The sequence below is a fragment of the Myotis lucifugus genome, unplaced genomic scaffold (assembly GCF_000147115.1).
Source record: "Myotis lucifugus unplaced genomic scaffold, Myoluc2.0 scaffold_0, whole genome shotgun sequence".
Lineage (NCBI taxonomy): Eukaryota > Metazoa > Chordata > Mammalia > Chiroptera > Vespertilionidae > Myotis > Myotis lucifugus.
This window is the reverse complement of record NW_005871048.1, coordinates 20,810,249-20,828,724: the sequence shown is the minus strand read 5'-3', so window position 1 is coordinate 20,828,724 and position 18,476 is coordinate 20,810,249. Positions and strand designations below refer to the sequence as shown.

Below are 18,476 nucleotides of genomic sequence, written 5' to 3'. Positions count from 1 at the left end.
TTGTTGTTTTACAGAGAGGAAGGGAGAAAGTGAAGGATAGAGAGGTAGAAACATCGATGAGAGAGAAACAATGATTCAGCTGCCTCCTGCACACTCCCCACTGGGGATGTGCCCAAAACCAAGGTACATGCCCTTGACGGGAATCGAACCTAGGACCCTTCAGTCCACAGGCTGACGCTCTATCCACTGAGCCAAACCGGTCAGGGCTTCATTTCTTCTTGATTCTTACATAAGTTATTGATTTTTTTCGTCCATTTCTTGTTGACTCTTACTTAAGTTGTGTATTTTTTCCTCCAACCGGTTTATGCACTCTAGGACCCTTATTCTGAATTCTTTTTCTGGCATATTGCATGCCTCTGTTTCACTTAGCCACTTTTCTGGCAATCTACGATTTCTTTCCTTTGGGGGTTTCTGTGTCTACCCATTTTTGGTCTCACCGACTGATCTAGATGTCGAGTCGTGCAGAGGCTGCTCCTTGGGTGGCAGTGGTTCCTCAGGCTGCAGTTGCTCCTCAAGTGATCGCAGTAGTGGCTGCTCCTCAGTTGGCAGCGGCTCCTCTGGTGGGTGCTGTTCGTAGCAGTGGTATCTCCTCTGGCTGGTAGGTGAGGCTGCTCACACAGCGGCTGTTCCTTGGACAGGGGTGGGCTGATCACGAGGCTGCTGCTCTTCAGGTGGGAGCAGGTTGAGCGCGGCTGCTGCTCCTTGGACAGGAGCGGGCTGTTCACGTGGCTTCTGCTTCTCGGATGAGAACGGACTGCTCATGTGGCTGCTGCTCCTTGGATTGGAGCTGGTTGCACGCTACTGCTGTTCCTCAGATGGGGCAGGCTGCTCATGAGGCTGCCGCTCTTTGGACAGGGGCAGGTTGCTTACAGGGCTACTGCTCTTCGTACAGGTGCGGGCTGCTTGAGCAGGTGCTGCTCCTCAGATGGGGGTGGGATGCTCACCCAGCTGCTGCTCGTTGGACAGGTGCAGACTGCATGTGGCTGCTGCTCCTTGGACCAGTGTGGGCTGCACAGGGCTGCCACTCCTCAGATGTGGTCCGTCTGTCTGTTCGTGTGGCTGCTACTCATTGGACAGGTGCTCGGTGCTCGGGAGGCTGCTGCTCCTTGGGCCGGAGTGAGCTGCACGTGCGGCTGCTGCTCCTAGTATGGGGGCTGTCTGCTCGCATGGCTGCTGCTCCTCGGATGGGGGATTGGCTGCTTGCGTGGCTGCTTCTCTTTGGGCGGGAGCAAGCTGCACGTGTGTCTGCTGCACCTCGGATGGGGGCAGGCTGCTCACCCAGCTGCTGCTCGTCTGACAGGTGCAGGCTGCGTGTGTCTGCTGCTCCTTGGACCAGTGTGGACTGCACAGGGCTGCCGCTCCTCAGATGTGGGGATCTCTTCGTATGGCTGCTGCTCCTCTGACTTGGGTAGGCTGCTCGGGCGGCTACTGCTCCTTGAATGGGAGTGGGCTGCTCGTGATGATGCTGTTCCTCGTATGTGTATGGGCTGCACACACCGCTGCTGCTCCTCGTATGGGGGACGGGCTGCTTTCATGGCTGCTGCTCCTTGGATGGGGCAGGTTTCTTGCACACCTACTGCTCCTCAGACAGGAGGAGGGTGTGGGCTGTGCAGCTGCTGCTCCTTGGATGGGGGCAGGCTGCATGGGGCTGCCGCTCCTCAATCGTGGGCAAGTTGCTCATGTGGCTGCTGCTCCTCAGACGGGGCAGGCTGCTCACGTGTCTGTGGCTTGTGTGGTTGCAGTGCCCCAGGCTAAGGCGTTGGGCCGGTCAGAGGGGAGCATACTTCAGAACTCACAGGAGCCTGCGCCCAGGGTGGCTGGAGACTTGTTGACCATGGGACAACAGCCGAGGTAGTAGGTCCCTGGCAAGGTTGTCTGTAAAGTCCCAGGTGTTATCTGAGGGCACCCTGGATGGGGGTGAGTCCTGGCTCCCAGTTACAACAGCTCTCCCCTTAAAAATGCTAGGCTTCTGAGGATGAGCCGGCCTCCTAGAACTTCTTACACGGTAGCAGTGGCTGCCTCATTAGGCGAACCTGTTTAGCCTGACCCCGAAGGCCCTGTGGGATCTATCTGTGCCTCACTCACATACACACACACACATCCCACATGACCACACACTCCTCTTTTGGTCCCTCACTGTCTCACGCTCTCTCCCTCACTGCCACCTTCTTCCTGCCTCTGTAGTTGGGCCTGGGGTGTTATTGACCCGTTTGTGGATGGAGTTTCCTCTCCAGGTGTCTGGTTATGAGGCTCATTCTCTAGCACCTGGCCAGACAGGATAAAATTCACCTCGACAAGACACAACACAAAGGGACTAAAGCACGAATGTACTCATGACAATAATAACTCTACTATAAGTGACCACCTGAGAAAAGAGAATTAGGGGCGAGAAAAGAGAGCATAAATGATATCGAAGAGAGTGAAAAAGATAAGCAAGAAAAGAATAAGGAAGAAAAGGAGAATATATATATATATATATGTATATATATATATATATATATGGAAAACACCACAGAACCAATACATAAACAAACAAATAAACAAACAAAAAGTAATAATAATAATTTAAAAAAAGAAAAAGAAAAAAATACAAACACCAAACCCCCAGCAAAGAGGGTGGGGGCAGAATCTGTAGATGCTGAGCTTATATATAGAAGATAAGGTTAAGAGTTGGATGAATATGGGGAGGATCTCAGTTCAGTATAGAGGAAGTAGAAAGAGGATGGGTGGATAAGAGGAAAGAGAACAAGAAAAAATAATAATAATAAATTTACAAAAGATTTGATTTCAAAAATGGTATAAAAATAGCAAATAAAAATAAAATAAAATAGAGTGATGGAAAAATAATGTGAAAAGAAATAGAAAATAAAGCAACAAACAAAAATAGGAAAACAACGAAAAAAAGAAAAAAAGATAACAAAGTAATAAAAAAATAAAATAAAATAAAAATGAAAAAGTGAAGTGTTCCTTTGGCTGGCTTAAGATCCCAGTCTTCTGTACTGCAGTGTTTCTCAGGATCTGATTGCTGGGACTCCCTAATTTATTTCTATATTGTTAAAATACATGAAATATATGAAATACATGAAATATTTTTGTAAAAGTAAAAATTGCATAAAAGTCTGAATAAAATATAGACCATTACTAGAAAGGTTTCATGATTTGATAAAAATATAAACACTTTTGTGTTTAAATGAAAACAAGTAAACAAAACTTATGATTTTATACAACATAGCTATTTATTTTAAGAAGAATTAGACTAATTTAGTAAAAAAAGTACTATGTATATGTTTATACCATATAACATGTTATGTTATATTATATTTTGAATAAATACCTATGAAAGCATTAAAGGAGAAACTCATTAAGATAAGATTGACAAAGAGGTTTTTTTTTCCAATGAAGAAGAGAAAGAAGAACATTTGAAGTTGAGAGATTTACATCTAAAAAGGTACAGAACTACAAAAGTACCTAACGCATCCATGAAACAGTAAGTGGATGAAATGTGGGGGAGAAAGGGGTAAAATTCTGAAATAAGGAAAATTCAGTTGATGCTATTGTGAAGGGTATTTAAAGTCTCACTAAAAGAGTATGAAATTCACCAACCAAGTAATCTGGAAAATGACTTGATAAAATCTACATGTGAAAACTATTATTCTGCAGGCAAACTAAAGGGTGAAGTTGTGAACAGAAGGGAAAACAAGTTAAATATTTTACTTTACCCAAATAGAAGCAAATAAATCACTGATACTAGTTCCAAATTCCTGATCTTTATACTTTTTGTCAAATGGTTCATGCTTTTCTTGTCTCTCAGATGTTGTTATCTTTCCTGTACCTATATGTTAACAAGCAAAAGAATCTTATGACATGTTCAAGTGAGAAGAAAAAAATATATTAAAAAAATGAACAATACAATGGCAATAAATACATATCTATCAACAATTGAATCTAAAAATCAAAATAAACGAACAAGGAATCTAATGAACAAAATAAACTGATGAATAAAATAGAACCAGAGACATACAGACATGGAACAGACTGAGGAATCTCAAAGGAAAGGTGGTAGGAAAGGGCGGGAAGAGATTAACCAAAGATTTATATGCATATATGCATTACCTATGGACACTGACAATAGGGTGGTGAAGGGTGGGAACTGGGTGGGGGAGAACAATGGGGGAGAAAATGGGGGACATCTATAATACTTTCAACAATAAAGATTAAAAAATAATAAAAATAAAACACATGTAGAACATATATACACATCCTAATAAACCTAGTTTGTCTTGGAATGCCAAGTGAGCTATTTTTGAACAAGTTGAAGTCAATCTAATTAACTAAAAGGTACATTCTTCTAACAGTACCCTCCTAAAGAACATTCTGTTATAATGAAAATTTTCCATTTTTGTACTGTACAATAGCTTAGCCATTAAATACTTAAAACTAGCTCCTATGACTGAGTAAATGGATTTCAAATTTAATTTAGTTTAAAATTTAAATAGTCACATGTGGCAAGGTTCTACACTATTTGACAGTACAGTCCTAAAATGTAAAATAATAGTCTTTAATGTTAATAAAACATTTTGTACCAATAAAATGTACTATCATAAAGAGAATATTTTATTTCTCTGTTTTTAAAAGAATTTCAATAGTTTTTATTTTATACTAGAGGCTCAGCGCACAACATTTGTGTGCGGGTATGGTCCCTAGGCCTGGCTTGCAATCAGAGCCATCTTCTCCAGCTGCTGCAAGCCAGCCCCACCCCCTGCCACCACCCACCCCCAGTTCCCCATTTGCCTTCGGGTGATCGGTGTCTGACAGCCAAGGGAATGGACCAAGAGGTTGGCTGTTCCCACCCACTTGCTGGCCCCACCTCCACTACGGGTGGCCATCAGGCGATCGAAGCCTGTTGGCCAGGGAAAGGGACCAAGAGGTGGTCAGTGTGCCTCATAGTGACTGGTCCAGCAGTTGTTCTGTTAATTCTGCCGTTAGGGTCAATTTCCATATTACCATTTTATTATATAGGATTACAACAATTCTATGAGGTAGTACATATATTAAATAACTAGAGGCCTGGTGCACGAATTCGTGCATGGGTAGGGTCCAGCTGGCCCTGGCACTGATTGGGGGGAGGGCTGGTTGGGGGGGGTTGCCAGGGGGAGGGACTGCGGGTGGTTGGCTGGCCAGCTCTGCCCCCTGGTGGAACTCCTGGTTGAACTCCCAGTTGAGGGGACAATTTGCATATTAGCCTTTTATTATATAGGATACTAGATAAATAGATGTCTTTCTTTAAGAAAACATAAACTTTAGATATAAAGCATTTTTTAAAATAAATGACAAGGAGCAAAAAATATTCACTTATGAAAGTCTGGTACATAAATAAAATAGTATCTGGCCACACAAGGCTTCATTTGTTCAGATAATACTATCCCACGTCTCTGTATATCTATGACAGAGAGAAATGTAGTACAAGCATATTCTGAGAATGAGGGGGAGGGGAAAGAAGAGGTGAGGGTGGGATGAGGAACCTACAGTCCTTTAATTAAATTAATTATATCAGTATAGTCACCTTTTATATGCCGTGGAAAGCATAAAAATGCTATTAATGTCGACCATGCCACAACTGTGACAAAAACAAAGCGAATCCACCAAGTATGTAACCAGTGTTCATTATCACCGCCATCAACTCTAATAGAGAAAAGTGAAAAAATTCAAGTTTGTGTATTTTATTACAAACAAAACCATAATCTAACAGAGAAAGAAAAATAAAGAGAGAAATGAAACATTTTCTGTTAATTTGTCCTTGTTGTTTGCTTTGCTGAGAGTGAATGGTTGTGAGTCCTTCAATTACGTAGTTCCCTTTTGTCTTGCAGGCCCCTAAATTTTTCCCTTTCTTTTTTCTCCCCTGTCCACTCAGGCGGTGATGAGTAATTCGTTGATATTTTTAAAACTTTCTTCAACAGAAGCTAAGCATTTCGAAGACCATACCTTTAAATCTCACCTCTCCTTTAAAATCAGTCCTGCCCCTTTAAATCACGCACCTAGCCCTTTAGTGAAAACCTCCCCTTTAAGTTGCACAATTAACCCTTTAAATCACATTTATTATGAAATCTCTTTCTTATAGTCCCTTCTCTCAACTCTCAGACTAAGAGTGAGTTACCTTCTAGTGCTCATACCTAATCAACCTCAGGACCCTTTGTTGGCCATTATCTCCTCTCTTACCTGCAATTTTTCTTGCTCCACCTTTGTAAACCGCAAAGCCTTACAGTGGACAGAGTGGGATGGGAGTGTGAAGGATCCTGTGCTGGGATTTTTAAATTTTCTCTTTTTAATCACAGTTTACAACTTCAGCATTCTTTGTGTTCCTTGATACTGCGACTATGATCTTGTGGAAAATTTTCATAGTTGTGAAGTTATTTTGTATAATTTAGGGAGGAGATTTAGGGAAGTTGATTACTACACAGCTGCCACCGTCTTCAGTTTCGCACACATTTAAGACTTTGTCCAACCAGCCATCATGGGGAAATGCCCACAACCCTAGGAACCCACAGTTTTGGAGATGCTGGTTTCTCACAGGTGACTTTACTGCCAACAGACACCTGGTGAGTAGCTTGCTTATAGGCATTATCTCTCATAATTTCAAGTATGTCAAATCAAAATGATTTGATTTTAACCTGAGATTATCAAATTTATCTGAAAAGTAATTTTGCAAACACAGCTCCTGATTTTTTAATGAATAATAATGAGTAGAGACTTATGCATCCAAATAGCAAATTATATGAATGTGGGCCAACTCCTTATCCATTGCTACATCACTCAGGGATACCAATTCCAAAGTGCAATGACACAGGGTTGCAATCTTGATTTCCATTGTACAGTATGCTATGCCTAGAAAGTTTCAACTCCAGATTGCCACTAGGGGTACAAATTTTCTTATTTTTATAATTTTTAGAAATTTTATTTGTTTTACTTTTGAACCCAGCTATATATTCTAACTATATTCATTATATTACATATAATATGATAAAAGTTACACACATTCGTGTGAATAACTGAGTATTTAAAAATTAAGGAAAATAAACTTAAAGAAACTACAAAGTATAAGCAAAGAATTTAATAAAGTAACAGATATAAGACAAACTTAGAAATCAATATAGTCTCCTATTAAAAGTAAATGATTAGTAAATGTCATAATACAAAGATTCCATGCATAACACTAACAGAATATATAAAATCAGTAGGAATAAACTTCATAAGATATCTTCAATAAATAAAATCATAAAACTTTAGTGAAGGGCAGAAAAGAAATGTTGAGAAAATAGAGCAATATACCATATTCTTACATAGTAAGATAACAGTTATTCCCAATTTGACACATAAATTCAAGTATGTCAAATCAAAATGATTTGATTATAACCTGAGATTATCAAATTTATCTGGAAAGTAATTTTGCAAATGATTTTTAATGAACAATAATGAGTAGAGACTTATTCATCCAAATAGCAAATTATATGATAAAGCTTTAGTTATTAAATATAACTAGTTATATTTATTTTTTATATATTTTTCTTGATTTCAGAGAATAAGGGAGAGGGAGGAGAGATTGAAACATCAATGATGAGAGAGACTTATTGATTGGCTGCCTCTGCAGGCCCCCTACTGGGGATCAAGCCAAAATCCAGGCATGTGCCCTGACCAGAATCAAACCATAACTTCCTGGTTCATAGGTCAACACTCAACCTCTGAGCCATATTGGTCGGGCACTAGTTATACTTAGTAGTTATATTTAAAATATTGTAGTATTGGCATTAAATAGAAAAATATGTCAGAAGCCCAGCCAGTAGCGTGGGTCAGTGGTTGAGTGTAGACCTATGAACCCGGAGGTCACAGGTTTGATTCCCAGTCAGGGCACATGCCCGGGTTGCATTGTGGTTGTTTGCAGGAGGCAACCAATCAATGATTCTCTTCCATCATTGATGTTTCTGTCTCTCTCTCCCTCTCCCTTCTCTGAAATCAATAAAAATATATATATTTTTTTTAAATAGAAAAATGCCAGAAAATGGATTAGACAGACAAGAGAAAAGAAAAAAAAACTCATTTATGGGGAAATTTAATGTATGGTAAAAATGGTATTTAATATCAGTAAAAATAAAAATTTTTAAAAAAGGAAATGATCCAAAATGTCATTAGTACAATTAGCTATTTCTTTGAGAGAAAATAGAATCTTGGCCCATGCTTCCTATTATAGGCAAAAATAAATTGAAATTGGAAGTTAAATTTAAATGTACAACACATCTGTTAGGATGGCTATTACCAAAAAACAAAACAAAACAGAAAATAACCAGTATTGGCAAAGATGTTGAGAAATTGGAAACCTTGTGCACTACTGGTGGGAATAAAAAATGGTATATCCACTATGGATAACAGTATGGAGATTCCTTTTTTAAAAAACTATATATTTTATTGATTTTTTTACAGAGAGGAAGGGAGAGGGATAGAGAGTTAGAAACATCAATGAGAGATACATAGATCAGCTGCCTCCTGCACACCCCCTACTGGGGATGCACCCGCAACCAAGGTACATGCCCTTGACTGGAATCAAACCCGGGACCCTTCAGTCCACAGGCTGATGCTCTATCCACTGAGCCAAACCAGTTAGGGCTGGAGATTTCTTTTAAAAATCCCATTTCTGCTCCTGGCTGTTGTGACTCAGTTGGTTGGAGTGTCCTCTACTCTGGGTCCGATTCCTAGTTAGGGCTTACACCTAGGTTGCAGGTTCGGTCCCGATTGGGGTGCAGTTGCGAGGCAACCGATCAATGTCTCTCTCTCTCTTTCTCTCTCAAAAAAAAAATCAAAAAGCATATCCTTGGGTGAGGATTTTTTTTTAAAAATTCCATTTCTGGGTATATATCACAAAGGATTGAAAATAGAATCTCAAAGATATTTGCACACTCATGGAAATTGCAGAATTATTCACAATAGCCACAAATAGGAAGTAAACTAAATGTCCACTGTCAGAAGAATGAATAAAGAAGAAAATTCTGTCACATGCTACAATATGAATGAAACTTAAGGACATTATGCTAAGTGAAATAAATTAGTCACAAAAAGACAAATACTGCATGATTCCACATATATGAGATATCTAAAGTAGTCAAACTCTTAGAAACAGAAAATAGCATGATGATTGCCAGGGGCTGGGGAGAAAGGGAAAAAGGGAAGTTGCTGTGCAACAAATAAAGAGTTTCAGTTTAGCAAGATAAAAAGATCTAGATATCTGTTGCACAACAAAGTGCATATAGTTAACACTGTACTGTACATTTAAAGAATGGCTAGGATGATAAAGTTTATGTTACATGTTTTTTACCACAATTTTTAAAAAATTATATGCAGAATTACTAGTTAGCTTGTCATTCTAAGTAATGTCTTTTAAATTCTATTTCAAGCAGTACTGTAAAAAATATACATTATAGATGTATTGATATGTACATATATGTGCATATCAGTCACATTTACATATATTTTTCTAAAAATATGGTCATTAAAAATTAATTGTATCCTATATAATAAAAGTGTAATATGCTAAGTGTCTGACCGGTCGGTCGACCATTTGGTCAACTGCTTGACCAGTTGCTATGATGCGCATTAACCACCAGGGGCCAGGCGCTCTGACCAGTAGGTTAGCTTGCTGCTGGGGTCCGGTCAACTGGGACTGGGCGAGAGGGCTGGACATGCCCTGGATCTGGCTGGCCCCCATCAGCCCCGATCTGGACTGGGTGAGAGGGCCCCGATTGGCCCCGATCACCGGCCAGGCCAAAGGACCCCACCAGTGCACGAATTCATGCACTGGGCCTCTAGTCTATTTATAAGCTAAAGTGTCTATCAAATAAATATTTTACATAATGTTGGCAAAAAAGGAAAGAAAATGGCTTACGTTATATTAGAAGTACTCCTCTTAGGGTTGGTAACCAGGGGTGCTGCTATTGCATAACCCAAAGCATATCCAACTGTTAGTGAAGCTTCCAGCATGCCTATAAAATGAATAGTGACATCTAACTACTATATAACCCAACTTTGTCACAAGATAATAAAAGTTACATCACTAAAATGGATTCCTTCTTAAAGCTTCACAGTATACTTTATTAGTCAGGGTTCTCCAGAGAAACAGAACAAATAAGGATTTGTGTGTATGTGTGAAGTGATTTCTGAACTATTTTTATTCACAGGTGACCATCTCCTGTTTTTCTGATCAATATCTCTCAGTGGGAATTATTTTTTCTACTTCCTTTTTTAATTTTTTATTGTTGGCACTATTACAAATAAGATATTTAGAGAGCAAGAGAGATTTTAAGGAATTAGCTTATGCAACTGTGGGGGCTGGCAAGTGCAAATGTGTATGATAGGCTGGCAGATTTGAAATCCAGGTAAGAATTATTATTACAGTCTTGAGGCTATAAATAAGTCTGAAATCCATAGGGCAGTACAGCAGGCTGGAGCAACTCAGGCAGAGTTTCTCTATGTTGCAGTTTGGAGAAAGATTTGTCTCTTTGGGAAACCTCAGTCTTTATTCTAAAAGGCCTCAACTGATTGGATGAGGCTTACACACACTATGGAGGGTAATCTGCTTTACTCAAAGTCTACTGATTGTAAATGTTAGCCACATCTAAAAAATATCACAGAAACATCTAGACTGGTGTTTGACCAAACTAAGCCAAGCTTACACATAAAATTAGCTACCATACATATATCCAATGCATATACTAGAGAAACTCAGATAATTTAATTATATAATACACTGTATCTTATTTCATCTATATATGTAATGTAGTATATATAAATATACAGTGGGGCCTTGACTTACGAGTTTAATTCGTTCCGAGACCGAGCTCCTTAAGGAGCTCATTAAGGAGCTCGTTAACTCAAATTACTCTATCAACTCACTGTAAAAAATCAGCCGAGAGACAGCTGGTATCTCAAAAAACTCGTTAGTCGGGACACTCGTAAGTCAAGGTCCCACTGCATTTGCATTTAATATAAATGAAATACACCATATTTCACTTTAATTTGTGGTACTAACACAAGATTTTACTTTATAATGATACATTCTCGTCCCCTTTGCATCTTTCATATTAGCTGCCAGGGTGACAAGAGGTGGCAATAAAGTAAACTTCTCTCTGCAGTACATATATGTGAGTTCTGATTGCTATTCCATAGAACCAAAAGTAAAACTAATGTATTTGTTTCTACCCTCAGCTAAGACTAATAAATCACAGCAATTTTTTTTTCTAAAAGCATATATATGAATATCAGACATTTTAGTTTATTGGCATGCCTTTCCTTACCTCTGAAGGGAAATTATTATTTTGACACAAAATACTATTTTATTTTATGTCACCTTCACAATAAGTATAAAAAACAACTTTATTTTTTTCACATATGATAGTTAAATAGATGTACAAATAGATGATCTACTAGGACTAGAAGCTATTGTAATATAAGGAAGTACAGATTATTCTGAGATAAACCTCAGCGTTACTTATTGCAGAATACATTAGCATAAAACACTGTGAACTGAGGATACTACTCTGTGGTCAATTAAATAGCATATCACTTCTTTCCTTGAAAAGATGAATGAGATTGTTTTCATTAAATTCAAAATATCAGAGCTCCTCTCAAAGATTAGTGAGTTAATTTATGTAAAGAACTTAGAACAATGATCACTATTTTAGCACCACACTGAATCTAGTACTGAAGAGGCATTTATTTTCCCTTATGGACATGATGACAGCAACTTCCTACACATATCCCATAAGTTTAAACATACATCTACTCAAGAAATTCAGTCTGGTTATTTTGAGATTTTTTTTCTAGAAAAATGAACTGCAGCCTATATAATTTGATATGATATATATATATGGAAAGATTATAGTTTTAATTACTTAAGAATGTATTTTTTCTATTGCTCTATATCTTTTAGGGTGGCCTTCAGATGACTTGTTTACAATTCCAAATCTCAAGCAGCTTTTCAGAATTAAGTGGCTCAATGTGATTTTGAAGTTAAACATACCAGTTACCATTTATTACAATCTATACTAATAAAAGAGTAATATGCTAATTAGACAGGGAGACCTTCCGGACATTCTTCTGGACAAAGCTATGGTGGCGGGGCCGAGGCAGAGGAGGTTAGGGGCAATCAGGCCAGGAAGGGAGGGCAGTTGGGGGCAAGCAGGCCGGCAGGGGAGGGGGGGCAGTTGGGGGTGATCAGGCCAGCAGGAGGGGCAGTTGGGCGCGATCAGGCTGGCGGCGGGGGGCAGTTAGGGGTGATCAGGCTGGAAGGGGGGGAAGTTGGGGGCAACCAGGCCAGCAGGCAGAGTGGTTAGGGGCGATCAGGCTGGCAGGCAAGTGAGCGGTTAGGAGCCAGCAGTCCCAGATTGTAAGAGATGTCCGACTGCCGGTTTAGGCCCGATCCCTGTGGGGTCCCAAATTGGAGAGGGTGCAGGCTGGGCTGAGGGACACTCCCACCCCTCATGCACGAATTTTGTGCACCAGGCTACTAGTGTTATTATAAAAGCCAATAATTAGCACCTGTATATCAGTTTAGATATGCACAGCAAAATATAGAAGCTCAATAAAAATAAGGAAAAATAACTTGCCTAGATAAGTACCAATTGAGTGTTCGTCAATGCTGTCATCAAGAAAGGGTACTGTAAGGATATAAAGAGGCATTCCTGCTATTCCCTGCACAGCCTGCCCAAGTATGATGAAAGTTACATACATTGCGTAGCTTGGAAAGGATTTCTTGCAATCATCGGAAATCTTCTTTTCTTCACAAATAACTTTTGAAAGGATAATTTAAATTTTTTGTTAAATGAGTCAAAACTTAAACATACAACAAATACACAGTGTATTTTATGAAATATTTTACCTTTTACAAGATATTTCCACTATTATACTTTTTTCTTTTAATTAAGATTTCATTTACATTGAATGTAATAGCTGTACAATTAATCAACATGTTCTCAGGAAAATGGAATGATAAAATAAAATTTGTGGGAATACTGAAAAAGATGCAAATATTATATATAAACCAAACATAAATGTATATGTATGACTATATGTATATACATACTTGTTTGCATAGGTAAATATACATATCTTAAATTTGGCATCTGGTAACTCTGACTTTTGACTAGGATAAAAGTATCCTTTTTAGATGATCTGAATTATTAAAGATTACCTACTGAGCTTAGTTCTATATCCACTTCTCTGACAATTAACTTTGTGTGTCACTCTGATTAAAATAATTTTCCATTTTATACCCACTAAATTCTAAAACATAGGTCCACAAGGACAGGCATTATACCAGTGATTTTTAATGAGTGCACCATAAGAATTTTTAAAACATGCAATACCTGACTAGTCAGGGGCACTGACCTCTTTTCCTTTAGATTGCCAAATAAACAAATGACAATAGCCAACACAATAGTAGCCATTCAGTGTGATGAATCAAAATTATACCTATTTATTTTTGTTTCTGTAACTTTGTGTTCTCTTCTTTTTTAAAATTGATCTTTATTATTGAAAGTATTACAGATAGCCCCCTTTTTCCCTACTGACCCCCCTTTACTCCACCAGGTTGGCAAAAAGTGTATTTTTTTGGAGTGCCACAGAATTTTAGTAATTAGTTTATATGTGCAATGAGATGAAAAAGGCTGAAAATCACTGTATTACACAATGAAAGTTTTTGTTAGTCATTATATAATAATCCACTAGATTTTAAATTTCTTTCCAGGACAGTCTATTTCTTAAGCTTTTTTTTTTTATTCACGTGTTTATAAAACAATAGTAAATAAATGTTTGTTAGAATTGCATTTGTTATTAGCCTGGTAGATCTAAACAATGCTATTAGATCATTTTGATTGTGTATATTTGATTGGAACTTAACAGATGTTCTGAAAATACTACTGTGAAAAACTGGTTAATGTGTAGATTGCAAAATAGTACACTAATGGAAAGTTTCAGCTGGTTCAGTATTCATATGGAATATTTGATTCCATGTTAAATAGGAGGAGGTCTCTAGAATGTTTATTCAAATTACTGATAATTTAATTTTATATAGACATATCAGTATCAACACCCAGCCAGTGAGTTCCTTGAACTGCTTTCTTCCCATTTCATTGAACTCCACTTAGCCGGTATAAAGCTATTCAATTTAAACTTGCAAACACAATGAACTACAAACCTTCCTTACTTGCAATTTAAAGCATCCTACGAAGATCTTTACCTTTCTAGCTCACTCCTTCTAGTAACCCAATGTCACCAATCCCTAAAACCCACCAGGACCTATATAATCTATTGATCTTGCTCCTTTTCACTATCTCAAAGTCCCTTTATACCCTTACTTCTTTCGTTGTCATCGTAACACTTTTAAATGCCTTGCTCTCTTGTATGTCATGCAATCCCTCAATGAAATTGCAACCCTAGTCAAGTTAAACTCTTCTCCTTACTCTACACCTACACTTTAAAAACTGAATGTGGCCATAGGAAAACACACAACCATGCAAAACTCACTTTGAATTCATGATTATTAAACTTAAGGAGGTCCTTCACCCTCCTTAATCAAATATATCCCTAGTCTACTACTTTTGCCTCCTCCTAGAAAATCGGCTTGTTGGTTTCTTTTTCCTAGGGCTTATGGTCCTGATATTCCTGCTATCCAATATCTGAAAGCAATTTTTTTCCACAAATAGGATAAAACTAATCTTTTAGCACCTTTCTTCATATTAAAAAAATCTTTTGTTTGGACTATAGTTTCAAGAAGAAGGGAACAGTCAGTACTACAAACACTGTTGATAGTTCAAGAACTATAACAAGTCAAAAGTTTTAATTATATTAAATAGCATGAATTATGTTGGTGGCTTTGTGAAAATAAGTTCATTGCAGTGTTTAGGGTTCAAGCCATGCTCAAGTGGGTTGAAAAAAGAATATGAAATAATGTCAGAAAGCTTGGCCATGTCTTTCAAAATATTTGTCAATGAAAATGATGAGATTTTACAAAGTGATAAAAAGAGGACTGCAAGTTATTTCTATTATTGTTTTTGCTTTTTAAGAATGGGAAGAGGAAAAAACCAAGATGGCGGCATAGGTAAACACCAGAGATTGCTGCCTCGCACAACCACTTCAAAAATACAACTAAAAGACATAACGGACATCATCCAGAACCACAGGAATTTCTACAACTAGAAGGAAAGAGAAAAGCATACCGAGACTCAGAGGAGGTGTGGTGCTGAAGTAAATACAAAGGTGCGGAGGTGCATGCGGAGAGGTCTGGCGGCTGAGGACACGATTGTCTTTTTCAATTGGGAGGGAGTCTCAGGCTCTGAGCTCCAGTTCCAGGCGAGCCTCTGGGGACCCAGACTCATACGGGAGAAATGGGACTGTCTGGCATCGGTCAGAACTTGAGGGCAGCTTTCTCTTGGAGGCACTCGAGGTGATTGCCAGGACCTCTGAAGGCAGGACTGAGAGCAGCCATACTGCTCGCTCGCTCGGCCCGCCCTGTTGATCCCCTGGGACCCCGCCCAGCCCAAGCCTTGCACGGAGGCTTTTGCATATGAAAGGCCCGGCCCTTTGTAATCTGAAAATAACTTAACAAACCGCAGCTGCCCCAAGGCCCCAGGGCAACTTGCATTGCTTTACAGCTGGCTTCTGCTGGGTAGCCTCAGGCAAAGGCTAGATTAGCACCTCCTTAGATCCAAGAGCCAGTGTACCCAGTGGTCAGAGTGGGACCATCCAATTACAACTCCTCAGATCTATAAGGGACACACTCAGGGGGCAGACGCAGTGAGCACCAAAGCCCCACTGAAGCAAGTCTTGCCCCATAAGGGTGTCTTCAGCACAGAAGTTCTCCCACTGCAGACACAGCTGATTCTCACAGCCAATTGCCCTGGAGGTTAAATCCTCCCAGTTTTACCTACAACAATCAAGGCTTAACTACAACAAGATGTGCACAAAACCCACAAGGGGGTGCACCAAGAGTGTCTACCTCAGGTAATTGGGACACTTAGCACAGAAAGCCACTCTATCGACACAGCGAAGCATAAAAAATGCCAAGACAAAGAAACAGGACACAAATGAAAGAAATGGAGGAAAGCAAAATACTAGATATAGAGTTCAAAACCACACTTTTTAGGTTTTTCAAGAATATTCTAGAAACGGCCGATAAATGTAGTGAGATCCTCAAGAAATCTAGTGAGACCCTCGATGTTGTGCTAAAGGACCAACTAGAAATTAAGCATACACTGACTGAAATAAAGAATATTATACAGACTCCCAACAGCAGACCAGAGGATCGCAAGAATTAAGTCAAAGATTTGAAATACGAAGATGCAAAAAACACCCAAATGGAAAAGCAAAATGAAAAAAGAATCCAAAAATACGAATATAGTGTAAGGAGCCTCTGGGACAGCTTCAAGCATACCAACATCAGAATTATAGGGGTGCCAGAAGATGAGAGACAGCAAGATATTGAAAACCTATTTGAAGAAGTCATGACAGAAAACTTCCCCTACCTGGTGAAAGAAATAGACTTACAAGTCCAGGAAGCGCAGAGAACCCCAAACAAAAGGAATCCAAAGAGGACCACACCAAGACATATCATAATTAAAATGCCAAGAGCAAAAGACAAAGAGAGAATCTTAAGAGTAGCAAGAGAAAGACAGTCAGTTACCTACAAGGGAGTACCCATACGGCTGTCAGCTGATTTCTCAATAGAAACTTTGCAGGCCAGAAGGGAGTGGCAAGAAATATTCAAAGTGATGAATACCAAGAACCTACAACCAAGATTACTTTATCCAGCAAAGCTATCATTCAGAATTGAAGGTCAGATAAACAGCTTCACAGATAAGAAAAAGCTAAAGGAGTTCATCACCACCAAACCAGTATTATATGAAATGCTGAAAGGTATCTTTTAAGAAGAGGAAGAAGAAGAAAAAGGTAAAGATACAAATTATGAACAACAAATACACATCTATCAACAAGTGGATCTAAAAATCAAGTGAATAAATAATCTGATGAACACAATAAACTGGTGATTATAATAGAATCAGGGACATAGAAAGGGAATGGACTGACTATTCTTGGGGGGGAAATGGGTGTGGGGGGTGCGGGAAGAGACTGGATAATAATCGTGCACCTATGGATGAGGACAGTGGGTGGGGAGTGAGGGCGGAGGGTGGGGTGGGAACTGGGTGGAGGGGAGTTATGGTGGGAAAAAAGAGGAACCAATGTAATAATCTGAACAATAAAGATTTAATTAAAAAAAAAGAATGGGAAGAACTTGGGTGCCAATGAGTAGCACCAAAAAAAGAGAGGAATTTGCAGAAGGAGGTACAGATCATCATTGGAATAAAGTTCCCAAGTAGGTAAGAAAGAACAGGATGTTTAGCAGGAGGATAGCTCTTCCATTTTAACAGGAATGAAGAAGTAAGGAATGTAAACATGAAAATATAGATGGAGTTATAGTTTCTATGGTAAGAAATTGAGGCAATTTTCTCTTATCACATGTATTTTCTATCCAATACAGAAGATATTGAGTACTATTAACTGAATGTTTGTATCCCCCCACAATTCATATATTGAAACCCAAATTCCTAATGTGATTCCCAATGTAATTACCTTTGGAAGGTAATTAAATCATGAAAGTAGAATATTCATAAATGGGATTAGTGCCTTTATAAGATGAAACACTAGAGAGCTTGCTCTCCCTCTCTTTCTTGGCTACAACCATATGAGGGCATACCAAGAAGAGGGTGCTTACCGGGAACTAAATTGGCAGGCACCTGGACCTTGAACTCTCAGCCTGTGAGAAATAAATTTCTGTTGTTTAAGCCACCCAGCCTATAATATTTTTGTTATAGTAGCCCAAACTAACGAAAACAAGAGGAAAGTTGTGAATAATGAAAGAGAGTAGACTAAAAAAAAAAAAATGTCAGGAGAATGGATCCATGTAAGAGCATAATTGAGGTTAACAGTAAGAACTTCATTGTGGAACTAACTAACCTATCCTTTTTTTGTGTGATTTTTCTCTAAAATGTTCCTCAACAGTGCAGGAAAGATAACTAGTTGGATCAAAAATTTTCCAGCTATTCTTCACCAATACCACTCCTAGGGCAATGGAAACTAAAGGGAAAATTAACAAATGGGATGACATCAAAATAAAAAACTTCTGCACAGCAAAAGAAACCATCAAAAAAACAACAAGAAAACCCACTGCATAGGCGAACATATTTGCCAACAATATCTCCAATAAGCGTTTGATCTCCAATATTTACAGGGAACTCACACAACTCAACAAAAGGAAGACAAACAACCCAATAGAAAATGGACAATGGACCTAAATAGATACTTTTCGAAAGAGGACATGAGAAAGGCCAAGAGACATATGAAACATGCTCAAAGTCACTAATCATCTGAGAGGTGCAAAT

At 38.9% G+C, this 18,476-nt stretch overlaps 1 protein-coding gene across 1 annotated transcript in view; it reads right to left on the bottom strand.

Moving 5' to 3' along the window:
• LOC102438452 (solute carrier organic anion transporter family member 6A1) overlaps positions 1-18,476 on the bottom strand; it is a 106,672-nt gene that overhangs the window by 72,699 nt on the left and 15,497 nt on the right. The window contains exons 3-6 of the mRNA XM_023756524.1: positions 12,648-12,830; positions 9,929-10,025; positions 5,564-5,682; positions 3,720-3,832 (exon numbers count right to left, since the gene is read on the bottom strand). Coding sequence (XP_023612292.1) covers positions 3,720-3,832; positions 5,564-5,682; positions 9,929-10,025; positions 12,648-12,830 — 512 coding nt within the window. The remainder of the gene's footprint in view (positions 1-3,719; positions 3,833-5,563; positions 5,683-9,928; positions 10,026-12,647; positions 12,831-18,476) is intronic.